We start from the raw sequence: 15,607 nt of genomic DNA on the forward strand, positions 1-15,607 counted from the left end.
GAGGCCTTGGACACATATCTCTATGGATTTTATTTCTGACCTTCCCGTTTCTCAAAAGATGTCAGTCATTTGGGTGGTCTGTGATCGCTTTTCTAAGATGGTCCATCTGGTACCCTTGTCTAAACTGCCTTCCTCCTCTGATTTGGTGCCTTTGTTCTTCCAGCATGTGGTTCGTTTGCATGGCATTCCAGAGAATATTGTTTCTGACAGAGGTTCCCAGTTTGTTTCGAGGTTTTGGCGAGCCTTTTGTGGTAGGATGGGCATTGACTTGTCTTTTTCCTCGGCTTTCCATCCTCAGACTAATGGCCAGACCGAGCGAACCAATCAGACCTTGGAAACATATCTGAGGTGCTTTGTTTCTGATGATCAGGATGACTGGGTGTCCTTTTTGCCTTTGGCTGAGTTCGCCCTTAATAATCGGGCCAGCTCGGCTACCTTGGTTTCACCGTTTTTCTGCAATTCTGGGTTCCATCCTCGTTTCTCTTCTGGACAGGTTGAGTCTTCGGACTGTCCTGGTGTGGATACTGTGGTGGACAGGTTGCAGCAGATTTGGACTCAGGTAGTGGACAATTTGACCTTGTCCCAGGAGAAGGCTCAACTTTTCGCTAATCGCAGACGCCGTGTGGGTCCCCGACTTCGTGTTGGGGATCTGGTTTGGTTATCTTCTCGTCATATTCCTATGAAGGTTTCCTCTCCTAAGTTTAAACCTCGTTTTATTGGTCCGTATAGGATTTCTGAGGTTCTTAATCCTGTGTCTTTTCGTCTGACCCTTCCAGATTCTTTTTCCATACATAACGTATTCCATAGGTCATTGTTGCGGAGATACGTGGCACCTATGGTTCCATCTGTTGAGCCTCCTGCCCCGGTTTTGGTGGAGGGGGAATTGGAGTATATTGTGGAGAAGATTTTGGATTCTCGTGTTTCAAGACGGAAACTCCAGTATCTGGTTAAATGGAAGGGTTATGCTCAGGAGGATAATTCCTGGGTTTTTGCCTTTGATGTCCATGCTCCCGATCTTGTTCGTGCCTTTCATGTGGCTCATCCTGGTCGGCCTGGGGGCTCTGGTGAGGGTTCAGTGACCCCTCCTCAAGGAGGGGGTACTGTTGTGAATTCTGTGGCAGAGTTCACTTCTGTGGTCACAAGTGGTACTTCGGCTGATTCTCTCTGGGATCTTCCGTTTGTGGAGGAAAGTGGTACTGCAGCTTCTGAGTTTCCTCCCTCAGGTGATCTGGTGAGCTCGTTAGCTTCTTCTCTACTTAACTCCACCTGATGCTTTGATCTATGCTTCCTGTCAATGTTTCAGTGTGGGACTTGTTTTTTCCCTGGATCATTCCTGTGGCCTGCTGCTCTGCAAAGCTAAGTTTTGCTTATGTTATTTTGTTGCTATTTTTCTGTCCAGCTTGCTTTATTGGTTTTTCTCGCCTGCTGGAAGCTCTGAGACGCAGAGGGACCACCTCCGTACCGTTAGTCGGTGCGGAGGGTCTTTTTGTCCCCTCTGCGTGGTTCTTTATAGGTTTTTGTGCTGACCGCAAAGTTATCTTCCCTATCCTCGTTCTGTTCAGCTAGTCGGGCCTCACTTTGCTAAATCTGTTTCATCTCTATGTTTGTGTTTTCATCTTACTCACAGTCATTATATGTGGGGGGCTGCCTTTTCCTTTGGGGAATTTCTCTGAGGCAAGGTAGGCTTATTTTTCTATCTTCAGGATTAGCTAGTTTCTCAGGCTGTGACGAGGCGCCTAGGTTCTGGTCAGGAGCGCTCCACGGCTACCTTTAGTGTGGTTTGATAGGCTTAGGGATTGCGGTCTGCAGAGTTCCCACGTCTCAGAGCTCGTTCTATTATTTTGGGTTATTGTCAGTTCACTGTATGTGCTCTGACCTCCATGTCCATTGTGATTCTGAATTGCCTTTCATAACAGAGAGCCCGCTTAATTTACAAGATCCATGTATCTGGAAACACAAGCTGGGCACAATGTATGGGAACTACAATGGCATATCTGCAATTTTCACTCAGCTCTGTATATGGAGTGTTATGAATGTGGTTGTGGAACTACTGTGCCATGGTCCAGACAGAGCCTGGAAGGACGTAGCTTTGTAGAGAGATGCAAAGTCAGGCACAGGCAACAAAGATACAGGACCACGGGACGGCCACATGTACAAGATCATAGGTGTAGGAACAAAGGAGCTGGCACAGATGGATCAGGGACAGAACGAGGCAGGGCAGGTTCGGATATAGATACAGCGGGATGGGCTGGAACAGGTGCAGACAGGGTGGACAGGATTAGGTAAAAGGAATGGACATGATCAGATGCAGCGAGCACAGGAATGGGGACCTTACAATTAGATAGCAGGAGCTATACAGATAACTGAAGTTGCTAAGGCACCTTCTCTTTGAGGAAGGTGACCTAAATACCTAATGTCTCGCCCAGGAGGCCTGCATGCCATGTGTAGATCCTGGGAGAAGAGAGAAGCCAGGGAGTGTGGATGGCTAAGTGAATACACCGGCATCCCTGCAGGGGGAGGAACGAGACAAGTGCAAAGGTGCCGGCGCTTTTGTAATAGTACCACCCTCCAAACCCCCTTTTCTTCAAGCCCGCTAGAAATTTATGTAGAAGAAGTGGAGTGTGAATATTTTCTTTGGGCTCCCAGGGTCTTTCTTCAGGTCCAAAACCATTCCAATTGATTAAGAAAAATGTTCTTCCTCTCACCCTCTTCAAGGCTAGGATATTCTTTACTTCAAAGATCTCCTCGGAGCTAATGGTAACAGGCATGGCACCAAGATCCTTGAAGAAGGGACTCAAGATGACCGGCTTCAGAAGGGGCAAGTGGAAAGAAATGGGTACCTGTAAGGAGGCTGGCAACTTCAACTTATAGGATGCAGCATTAATTTGCTGGTTGACTTCAAAGGGACCAATGAAGGGATGGCCTAACTTGTACAATGGCATCTTAAGACGGATGTACTTAGAAGATAACGAAACCTTATTTCCTAGATGATAACAAGGTTGATCCAAGTGTCTATTGTCCGCATCCCTCTTCATACACTCAGACGATCTCTCTAGAGTGGCTTTAGTGTCTTTCCATAGCTTCAAGAAATCCTTTCTAACTGTACTTTGGATTGAAAGTGGTATGCAGATGAGAAATCCAGGTCAATGTTCAGAAGCTTACACAAAGCTCACCAGAATCTGGATAGGAACAGGACACCTTGGTTGGAAATGTTGTGAAGAGGGAATTCATGAAGGTGTGCTGGATGAATTTCTCCACAAGTTCCGGAGTTGATGGAACGCCTGGTAATGGGATGAAATATGCCATCTTTGAGAAGCAATCCGTCACTACCCAGAAGATGGAACAGCCTAAGGAGTCAGGAAGATCTTTACTAAAGTCCATAGCAATATGATGCCAAGCCTCAGGGAGTGGCATGAGTCGCCCTGTCTAAAAGTCTTGTTGAAGGCAAGGAAGGGCAGGCAGAAACGAGCGCCATGATTTCCTTACTAATGGTAGTCCATCAGTAGTGATGTGATATGAGCTGCAATGTCTTTTTCTGCCCAACAAGGCCAGCCGCCTTGGAGGAGTGTCCCCATTGCAGAACTCACCTCTTGCATGACTCAGACACTAAGGTCTTATCTGGCAGAATTTTACACAGGTTTACCGGAGCCACAATAACATTGTGGTTGGCTCAGTGATGGTTTGAGGTTCCTCCTCTTGGTCAGTTGGCATGAAAGAGCAGGAAAGTACTTCATCTTTGATGTTTTTGTCAGCTGGTCGAAAATGCAGAGCAAAATCAAAATGGGCAAAAAATAGTGACCACCTAGCTTGACGTGAGTTCAGTTTTTGTGGACTGCAGATCGGCCAGGTTCTTGTGTTCAGTATAATTGATGACTGATTGAACTGCTCCGTCTAGCACTGAGGGTAAATGCGGCCTCGTGGAGGGCAGTCTTTTTGTCAAAGACGTCCGCATATGATATGAGCTAGAACAATAATCTGCAAGCACAATAGTAATGATTGGGCTGAGAACATAGTCAGGTATATAACTCAGCCCAAACAAAAAATATGTAAATATAGAGGGAGGCAGAGTACTCCCAAAAACCGTTGGAAAACTAAAGAACTGGAGTAAACCATAATCCACCAAAGTGTGTCCAGCAATCTGCCCCAGTATGTCCAGCATATTGCCCCAGTGTGTCCAGCATTGCCCCCAGACAGTGTGTCCAGCAATCTGCCCCAGTGTGTCCAGCATTGCCCCCAGACAGTGTGTCCAGCAATCTGCCCCAGTATGCCCAGCATTGCTTCCAGTGTGTCCAGCAATCTGCCCCAGTATGTCCAATTGTCCAGCATTGCCCACAGTGTGTCCAGCAATCTGTCCCAGTGTGTCCAGCATTGCCCCAGTGTCTCCAGCATTGCCCCAGTGTCTCCAGCATTGCCCCAGTGTTTCCAGCATTGCCCCAGTGTGTTCCCAGGATTGCCCCCAGTGTGTCCTCCAGCATTGCCCCAGTGTCTCCAGCAATCTGCCCCAGTGTCTCCAGCATTGCCCCAGTGTCTCCAGCAATCTGCCCCAGTGTCCTCCAGCACTGCCCCAGTGTCTCCAGCATTGCCCCAGTGTATCCAGCATTGCCCCAGTGTCTCCAGCAATCTGCCCCAGTGTCCTCCAGCATTGTCCCAGTGTCTCCAGCAATCTGCCCCAGTGTCTCCAGCATTGCCCCAGTGTCTCCAGCATTGCTCCAGTGTCTCCAGCAATCTGCACGTCAATAGGAAACCGCCGCAGCGCCGGAAGGGGCCCGGTGAGCAGATGAGAAGGGGCCCGATGCGGACCCCCTCTCTCTGCCCACCGGGTCCGGGGGCACATAGATGCCGGCGGGCATTCACAGACGATTATCACTGGGCCCTGGGCTACCGCCCAAATTGACCCTCTGATAATCCGCCCCTGGTCACAGCAGCTGTCACCTATCCGGCCTTTCCCTGCAGCTTCATTGTTGCTGTAAACTTTTTCTCTAAGTTCTGACACAGGCGGGCGCTGCTTGCTGATGTCATCAAGCAGCGCACGCCTGTGTCAGACAAAGTGCTGGGCAGGAAGCAGTGGAAGGAATTCTGCAGCTGCCCTGCCATTTTCTCCTGTAGGCAGTGGAGCTGCAGGGAATGTGTTTGGACACACCTTCTCATTTAAAGATTTTTCTGTATTTTCATGACTATAAAAATTGTAAATTCACACTAAGGGTATGTTCACACGTTCAGGATTTCCATCCTTTTTTTTTCCTGACTGTTTTTTAAAAAACTGCAGCTCTTGGCAGAAAACGCAGGTCCTTTTTTTGGTCCTTTTTTGGTCCGTTTTTGATGCGTTTTTTGATGCGTTTTTTGATGCGTTTTTTTGATGCAGTTTTCTAGCCAGAGTCTGTGTGTTTTCTAGGAATTTTTTTAGGGTTAAAATGGCTGAAAATACCCTAACCCTACCCCTACCCCTAACCCTACCCCTAACCCTAACCCTAACCCTACCCCTAACCCTACCCCTAACCCTACCCCTAACCCTAACCCTACCCCTAACCCTACCCCTAACCCTAACCCTACCCCTAACCCTAACCCTACCCCTAACCCTACCCCTACCCCTATTCTAACCTTAGTGGAAAAAAAAAAAAAATTCTTTATTTTTTTTATTGTCCCTATCTATGGGGGTGACAAAGGGGGGGGGTGTCATTTACTATTTTTTTATTTTGATCACTGAGATAGGTTATATCTCAGTGATCAAAATGCACTTTGGAACGAATCTGCCAGCCGGCAGATTCGGCGGGCGCACTGCGCATGCGCCCGCCATTTTGCAAGATGGCGGCGCCCAGGGAGAAGACGGCCGGACGGACACCGGGACGCCGGGTGAGTATAAGGGGGGGAGATTAGGGCACGGGGGGGCATCAGAGCACTGGGGGGGGGGCATCGGAGCACTGGGGGGGGCATCGGAGCACGGGGGGGGCGGGATCGGAACACGGGGGGGGCAGCCACACTCCGCCCACGCACTTCCGCCCGCTCCCCGCACTTCCTGCTGCAGCGGTTCTGCACATCAAACCGCAGTAAAACCCGCAGATATATTTTTGATCTGCGGGTTTTACTGCGGTTTGGACCTCACAATGGAGGTCTATGGGTGCAGAACCGCTGCGGCTCCGGAAAAAGAATTGACATGCTCCTTCTTTTTTCCGGGAGCTATTCAGCGCGTCTTTTTTTTTACAATTTCCGGACCATGTGCACAGTGTGTCCTGTTTTCCATAGGGTACAGTGTACTGTACCCTGCATGGAAAACAGCTGCGGAACCGCAGCGGCAAAACCGCCGCGGTTCCGCGGTAAAAAACGCACTGTGTGAACATGGCCTAAAAGCATCAAAACTATGAATTAACACATGTGGAATTATATACTTAACAAAAAAGTGTGAAACAACTGAAAATATGTCTTATATTCTAGGTTCTTCAAAGTAGCCACCTTTTGCTTTGACGACTGCTTTGCACACTCTTGGCATTCTCTTGATGATCTTCAAGAGGTAGTCACTAGGGTTGAGCGACTTTTGTTTTTATAGGATCGGGTCGGATTTCACGAAACCCGACTTTTTCAAAAGTCGGGTCGAGTGAAATCGGCCGATCCTATAGAAAAGTCAGGGTCGGGGTCGGCCGAAACACGAAACCCAATGCAGTGCATTGGGTTTCTAATGGTTCCCAGGGTCTGAAGGAGAGGAAACTCCACATGTGTTAATTCATAGTTTTGATGCCTTCAGTGTGAATTTACAATTTTCATGGTCATGAAAATACAGAAAAATCTTTAAATGAGAAGGTGTGTCCAAACTTTTCGCCTATACTGTAAAAGAAAATGTGGATTACTCTGAAATAAGGATCACTGATATCAAGATATCATTTTATTTAGCTGCCTTCGACCTACATGCTCATATACACGGCTTAGGAGGGTTGATCCTACTTACAGATTTCCTTTTAAACTTAGTTCCATCTTTGAAGATTCTTTCAATGTAATGATTGAATTCTCTTTCTATCAGTCCCAGCCCTATAGGGAGTATAACTTATTAGGTCAGTTGCTGTTGATAAAATAGTAAAGATGTATTCAAAGGAGTCATAGCTCAAAATATTGGAAGTTGTGCATTATCGTTTGTGGCTTCTTTTTTTTTTTTTACCTTTGTTACAGGACTCATATGGAGTGTGTTATATTCAGTACTTGCCACTAATGTGATCTATATCAGAGCATTTTAGAAGTAATGTAATTATATTTGGCAATATTCGATCAATGTTTTATCACAATGACATATCTGTTCTCTCTTATCTCTAATGTAATGGCAAGTATGAAATTCTCATTGTGAATTATGAAACCGCCTTCAGGAAACATTTTGAATCGAAGTCGCCTTTTGAAAGCTCTGATGAAATTTCTACACTTTAACTTTATTTTGAGCCAAAATACAGTTGATAAATAACTCCCTGGATGAGAGTTAGTGTGGATACATCTTTTAAGGTCATCCCCAAATAGCCATCTCATATTCATCTGTCTTAACAAACTGTTTCTTGTGTAACACCATACATTTTTGCACAACCATTCTGACAGACAACAGCTTTAAATCTATGCAAAATTCCTATGAGCTTCAAAGAAATTGAATTATGTTTTAAGTACTTAACTAAATGTGACATATAAAGAACTGTATATTGTTTGCTCTGAGCAGCTGCTCTTAGTTGGCGTACATGTATCACACTAGAACATAATGTAAACTTTCCAAAAATCAAGCTGGCCGTTTCTATCTCTACGCTTCCTTTTGTCAAGATTATGAGCACTGAGCTCCCACCAGACCTGAAATGACATTCCTAATGAATCACATTGAGAAATTAAAATATACGCACACCAGCTTCTGCAGATGTTTAAACATCAAGTATACTGATAAAATGTCTGGTATTGTAGAAAATGTTGAATAATATGTCATTTCATTTACAGACTCAGAAATTGCTGTGTTGGCAAAGTCCTTTGATGTAGCTATCAGATTTGGATAATAGCGGGGTTCCTAGGCAGGGTCACATCCCCCCTCACCATAATTTCTACAATGATAATAGTTAGAAATTAGTAAATCGATGCATAATTAATTACATTTATTATGAATCTCCTGAAAATTTCAGGATTCAGTTCAAATGAATCCAATCAAATGACTGTAAGCCCTCCTTCACATGCCCTGGTGATTCAAGTACAGGAAAAAACAGTACTGCTGAGATCTGTGTGCCATCCATATGTACATATGTGGCATCCATGTGACATCTGTGTGTCAGTGTGACATGAACCGACACCTGGGAAAAGCAGTACAGTTCGCAGATGCCAGCGGCGGAAGGCAGCTTTCATCATTGTTGCCTTGTCCCCCTGTGATCAGCAATGCGTGAATTTAGATTGTGAGCCCCATCGGGGACAGCGATGATAATGTGTGCAAACTGTAAAGCGCCGCAGAATATGTTAGCGCTATATAAAAATAAAGATTATTATTATCGTAGAGGTTACTGCAGGTCACTGAAGGTGCGTACCCAGGCTCACTTCACTGTGAGCCGGGACGATGAATTGTGGTGACCTCAATGAGATCACTGCGACCACCATGAGAAAATTCTCGCGGTGATCTCATGGAGGTCACTGAAGTTCATCGGATCGCTCACAGTGAACTGTAGGATCGCAGCTTCAATAACCGATGGTAAGCTCTATGATGTCACTGCTCATCACTGAAGCTGCTTTGCACCATCTCATTGTCTCATGGTTTTCAGCCTGGATGGTCGCATCATGCCACCGTTTAGGTTGCAAACCAGATATCACATAGATGGATTACGACATCGGACAGTATTGCTATTCTTCACTTCAGGCAGGTAAGGGATATAGATGTTTATTATTTTTCTTTTTTTACAAGGGAAAGGGCTTCAATGGATTAGGTGTAAGGTATAGTATAATGGTTGTTTACTATTTTCTATCTTTTACAGGCGACAAGGGCTTCAATGGAATAGGCGTATGATGAGTATAACTTTGTTTTTGTTTTTATATAAATGTTTAAAACAGGGTGTTTTACTTTATTTCAAATAAAGGATTTTATTCTTGTTGTGTTTATTTCCAAACTTACTATGGTTTGGTAAAGGGGGCGTCTTACAGACGCCTCTCTATTTTTAACTTCTGGGCTTACTATCACATGACAATGCAAAGCTGATATCAACCCTACAAATATTACCCCACTTGCCATCACCACAGGGTAAGTGGGAAGAGCAAGGCTAAGCGCCAGATTTGGTGTATCTTATGGATGCACCATTTCTGGTGTGGCTGAGGGCTGATGTTGTTAGCCTGGGGGGGGCAATATCTCTAACCCCTTCCCGGGATATTAATATCAACCCACAGCTGTCTGTTTAGCTTTTGCTGGTTTGAATTTATAGGGGGACCCTTCATCATTTTTTTCTGGGGTCCCCCATAAATTCACCAGGAAAGGCTAAGCAGCTGTGAACTGTTGTTAAAAGCCTGGGAACCTTATGGGATAATGTCCCTTGTCCCAGATTATTAACATCAGTCCCCAGCTGTGGGCTTTCCCTCAGCTGGTTATGAAAATTGTGTGGGTGGCCACATTTTTTTAATTTAATTCTTTATTTTACACAGAAGTTACACTGCTGCTGCTAAATACAACTCCCGGCGGCTGAAGGCAGCTCTCATCATTGTCGCCTGGTCTTCCTGTGATCAGCGTGACCAGGCGACAATAATGAGAGCTGCCTTCAGCCACCGGCGCCTGGGATCAGCGCAAACTATTATGCTTTGCCCATGCGCTGGTGGCTGAATACAATTCCCATTATTGTATCCTAGTCTTGCTGATCATAGGGAAACCAGGTGACAAGGATGAGAGCTGCCTTCAGCCACCAGCGCCTGTGAACAGCAAGAACTGTACCGCTTGTTCCCAGCCACGGTACATGTCATGCTGATGACACACGGATGCTATCCATGTGTCTCAGTGTGCAAAAAACTGACATGTCTGCAGGTTTTTCACATGGACACATTGTCCATGTGAAAAACTTGACATGTGTGCAACACCAGTGAATTGGGTGTGCGTATGTCCGTATTTGTGGTCCTTAAAAACGGATTGCATACGCACATAAAAAACAGATGTGTGAAGAAGGCCTAAAGACTGGGGACATGTGAAATATAAAATGTATAGAGTGTAATGTAACTAAGGTATAATGTGATAGGTGCTGATGCTGCTGTGTGGATACTGCAAGGTAACACCTAAGGTAACTCTGATACACTCAGCTCAGGTATAGGGAAAGTATAGGATATAGATTAGAGTTTAGGACATAGAGCAGATTAGACAATGATAGGCTTTGTAATCGTAATATGCTTAGTGCATACTGTTAGAAGATAGTGACTGTAGTTAAGTAGGTGAACAGTTAAGGTTGCCTAGCAGCAGACTGCTGGGGCAGGAGGGGTAAAAAGACAGTTAATGATTGGTCCAGCCCACAGTGAGAGGGGTTCAGGAAAGTAAAAAGGGTCCATTTACTGAGTTAGTATGAGGTAGTTAGAGAAAGTGTGAAGTTCATGTGAAGTTCAGGTTCTAGTTGCAGTGGGCTAGAGGAATGTGGAGTACAAAACGCTCTGACAGACTGAAGTCATACCAGATTTCCTTCTTTTAATATCTAGGGCCTATGATCTAAACTAGGTATTGGGAAGTGTGTCTTAATCCCTTCCAAACACAGGAAGCCGGACAGGTAGATGCGTGAGGGAAATGTAACGGATTTTGGGAGTGATGTGGTGATGGACGGGAATTCCCTGAAGCTAAGAGGAGGATCAAGAATAGGGATAGAGATGAACGTATGAAGGAGATTGAAATATAGTAACATAGTAACATAGTTAGTAAGGCCGAAAAAAGACATTTGTCCATCCAGTTCAGCCTATATTCCATCATAATAAATACCCAGATCTACGTCCTTCTACAGAACCTAATAATTGTATGATACAATATTGTTCTGCTCCAGGAAGACATCCAGGCCTCTCTTGAACCCCTCGACTGAGTTCGCCATCACCACCTCCTCAGGCAAGCAATTCCAGATTCTCACTGCCCTAGTGAGAATACATATACTGTGTTGATGAAAATGAAAGTGGAGAGTGCTATGCCCGAAACTGTGTGTTAAAGACTGATGTTCTTGAACTGTCCAGTAAAGTTCAACTTGTTATAATGAACCGGGTGTCCCATGATGTGTGTATGGCTGACCTGGATCTAAGGATGTGGATGTAGAGGAGGTCTCTGGCCTGCAAGTGAGTACAATGCAATGTATTAGAATCACAATGAACAATAGACCCCTAAAATTTAACTTTTATTATACAATTAAAAGTCTACTACTCAAAACAATCTTCTAAAAATAGTATTCAAGAAGTAGTAACCAATCGAGGAAATAATAATATAATAATAATAATTTTTATTTATATAGCGCCAACATATTCCGCAGCGCTTTACAAATTATAGAGGGGACTTGTACAGACAATAGACATTACAGCATAACAGAAATACAGTTCAAAACAGATACCAGGAGGAATGAGGGCCCTGCTCGCAAGCTTACAGACTATGAGGAAAAGGGGAGACACGAGAGGTGGATGGTAACAATTGCTTTAGTTATTCGGACCAGCCATAGTGTAAGGCTCGGGTGTTCATGTAAAGCTGCATGAACCAGTTAACTGCCTAAGTATGTAGCAGTGCAGACACAGAGGGCTATTAACTGCATAAAGTGAATGAGAACATGATGCGAGGAACCTGTTTTTTTTTTTTTTATATATATATAAATAGGCCACACAGGGATCGTTAGGTTAATGCATTGAGGCGGTAGGCCAGTCTGAACAAGTGAGTTTTTAGGGTACGCTTAAAACTGTGGGGATTGGGGATTAATCGTATTAACCTAGGTAGTGCATTCCAAAGAATCGGCGCAGCACGTGTAAAGTCTTGGGTATAGCCACAAAAGAACCAAAATCCATATAAATAATTAATTACAAGGGCTATTCAGTGTCTAGAAAACCCTAGTTATAAACCTACCTGACAGCGGAGGTTGACACCCTAATGTTGGCAAAATGGCACACCCACTCCACGTCAGTAGCCCTGAAAGCCCTATTAGACCCCTATACTATATTAAAAAAGCACAAACAGTGAAAAACACACAATAGTCAAAAATCAGTGTATATGACTGCGATAGGAAAAAAGAGAATAAAATTCTCAGCTGCAAAAAATGAACTTCTCTATAATATACATACAGTATATAGGCCTATAAAATGCTCTTCTTTGAAAAATATTCATGTAAGGCAATATATCGATGCTGGTGAAACAAGAAGTTATGGATACAGAGTCTTCAAAGCAGCCTCAATTTTTGGTAAAGAGAATCATACATGTTGAGTGAGGCATTAATTCAAACGTAAGGTGCCTATAAACTCACCCTATAAATAATGCTGAGTGAGCAAAACATGCAGGAACATAGATGTCAGGATATATCCCAGATTGGTTACCCCTTCAGAGTCTAGACACGAGTCAGTGTGAAGCAGTACTTCCCAATCAAATATGGGTTACAAATATATATCCCTCATCTCATACTTGATATTCAGCCCCATCAGTAAAAATAGGCAACCAACTAACAACTATAAGGACCCTTTTTAGACAATCTGATAGTGTCCTATAATCAAGGGCACATATCCATCACAGCCATTAATCTGGAGTTAATGTGAAAAACATGATACTTTTTGCCGTCAATAGAAATCATTTCCTCATCCAGATGCGTTTCCCCTTGTAGTTTTCAGGATTTATCAGGGTAACCATAAAGGATGACAATGTCTCTCATGGAAGGCCAAAGAAAGATGTCTTTACTAACGGGAACCTCCATTTTATAAGTCTCAAATGCGGTCATTTACAGTTTCAAAGAGAGGCAATGTACACAGCATGACACAAATTGACTGGGATACTGTGTGTTTATGGGGTGCCAGTGCTTAATGAAGCAGCAGCTCGCCCACAGCTACCGCCCTGGGCACCTTTACATGCTAGCTGGCCACAATGTTGCTGGGTTCTTTTGAGGGCCGGGAAGGTGTTAAAATGAAGAAACACAATATACTAGGCTGACCCCTTACTTTCCCAGTCCTCTGTGTGGGTTTTTGGTCCTTCAGACACTGAGGCCATCGTAATCATGTGGTGGGGTGTGACATGTCAAATAAGATGAATACGTGTGACGTAACAACATGAACCTCAGCACTAGTGTAATCAAAGACCCAAGCAGAAGACCAAGGAGCATCGGCCATGCAGCATAAGTAGTCAAGTGGGGGGTCTAGGACAAGTTAGTATAATGTGACCTTTTATATATTATTATTTTTAACCCCTTCACTCTTCTCGATTATTATATTTTGGTTTCTAGACAGGCAAAATAACCAAATAAATATCTATTCAAGGCAAACAAGGCAATTTCAATTCAAGTTGTTGAGACCAAATCAAATCTGACATCTGCTATTGAGAAATTCTTTCCAAAACTACTTTTGAGAGATTCTTTCATCTTTACTGATAGTGCTCATGCAGTATTTTACAAGACATTTTCTAGCTCAAACAGGTCATCAAATCAAATGTGCTGGGAAGCATCGGTAAGTCAAAATAGCGTGAAAAAGTCTTAGCTTCGAATTCTAGACCCCAGTTTTTCCTATTTCCAAACTGAATTGTAAATAAAATGAAACAGGGACCCTGAGATAACACAGAGCATGGTTTTGAATTTACAATGTTATATGTGACCTATGCAAAAATAACTTCCATTTCTGACTTATGGATGGGTGGCCATGGATGTAAATATACAGCCTATAAGGGAGGGTAACACAAGGTGGTTTCTGTGGGGAAACTTTTCTGTCATTATACCAGTAATCGGAGCTCTAGGTGACACTACGGTGGGGAATGTTGGGCGCTGGATGTGGCTCATGAACCTCTCTCAGAAAGGAATGTGGCTCTCAAAGTAAGAAAGGTTGGGGATCTAGAATACTGGAAAGATTTGCTGCAAATTGGCAGAGAAGCATTGGAGAAATTCTACATATTCCTTGTGTAATATCATACACTATTACGATCTGGAGGATGCTTCACAGGCACAGCGGTAACGAATAGCATGGTACTGATAGAGCATCCTGAAGACCCCCTGTTGGAAAACATCTAACTGATAACATGCATTGTGCACTTATTTGTATGTATTGAAAAATGGAAAATGAACATTACCTGTTTCTGTATTCCGTTAATACTTGATAAATGCTGATTAAAAAAGTCTGATTCTCAAAGCTTCCCAGAACGCAGTCCTTGTATATTCGGAATTCTGCGGCTGTCACTGCTTCGCCTTCTGGAATCTGAGATAAATTAAACTTGAATTCCTTATGATGTCTTAGACGAGGTGAAAGTTCCTTTTCATATTCAACTAAAAAAGAAATATTAAGAAAACATCTCAGTGGGCAAATGGCTAGCAAGGAATAAAAACCAGAAAAACAAGTCTGGGTTTATTTAGATGGATTAAAGGGCAATCAATAGTCATTCTTTCTAAAATTAGAAGTCATACATTTTCTATATCAATTAATTGCTGCTTTAATTATCTCTGCTTGCTTTGAATCAAAGGAACCTTATTATTTTTTTACTTATCATGAGTGAAAAGCCTGTGAATCCATCATCTGGTCATGTGATGGACTTAATGGTGCATGGCTGAGAACAAGACATGGCTCTAATGACTGTTATGTATATAGCCCTAACCTGTGTGCCCATGACCAGAACAGGTATCTTTTCATTATTCAATGTATCACCTTTATTTACTAAACAAAATAGCCCTAAAAAAGAACCTGTCACCAGGTTTTTTATATGGTATTTGAGAGAAGCATAATGTAGAGACAGCTACAATTTGATTCCAGCAGTGTCACTTACTGGGCTGCTTGCTGTAGTTTTGATAAAATCAATATTAGCAGGAAATTATCACAAGACTAGTAAACCTGCTACCGTGTAGTCCTCCATATTCATGAACTCTGTATAAACATGCCCCACCATTGATTGGCAGCTTTCTGCCTCTGCACAGTGCATACACAAAGTTGCAAATCAGTGGTGTGGGTGGGGATATACAGATTTCAACATTTACAGAAAAAGTTGAAAGTGCAGATAAATGTATAGAGAGAGCTGTGCACATGCAACCAACTCTTTAGTTTGGACAGTGCCCATTTGAGTCTGGTTCTAAAAATAAATGAAGGTCCCATCTATCAGATATACCTAAATGGCATTTCTTCTGGATTCTCATGAGTATTCGAGATGAGACAACCATTTATTGCACATATGAAGTTCATTAGACATAACCAAAAGGGCATGCCCACAGGACAGGACATGGTCAAAACCTATGCTACATTAGTATTTAAAGAACCACTCCAGTGTTTTTTTTCCAGATCTGAAGTGATGTTTCTAATGCACTAATGCCCGTGTTCTTATACTCACCCTCCAACATCTTGGTGCTGCGACGATCTCACGATGCCATATTGTGACCGCAACTTCAGCGCGGCCTGAAGTTAGACGTTACATCACAAGGTCTCAATGCAAGTCTCTGAGGACAACAGTACACCGTGCTCTCATAGACTTGCA

The 15,607-nt window shown here is 43.5% G+C and overlaps 1 protein-coding gene across 1 annotated transcript in view; it reads right to left on the reverse strand.

The window, feature by feature from the left end:
• BMP6 (bone morphogenetic protein 6) overlaps positions 1–15,607 on the reverse strand; it is a 349,627-nt gene that overhangs the window by 116,355 nt on the left and 217,665 nt on the right. Inside the window, exon 2 of the mRNA XM_069730684.1 lies at positions 14,222–14,414. Within this exon, the coding sequence (XP_069586785.1) occupies positions 14,222–14,414 (193 nt within the window). The remainder of the gene's footprint in view (positions 1–14,221; positions 14,415–15,607) is intronic.

The sequence above is a fragment of the Ranitomeya imitator genome, chromosome 6 (assembly GCF_032444005.1).
Source record: "Ranitomeya imitator isolate aRanImi1 chromosome 6, aRanImi1.pri, whole genome shotgun sequence".
Classification (NCBI taxonomy): domain Eukaryota; kingdom Metazoa; phylum Chordata; class Amphibia; order Anura; family Dendrobatidae; genus Ranitomeya; species Ranitomeya imitator.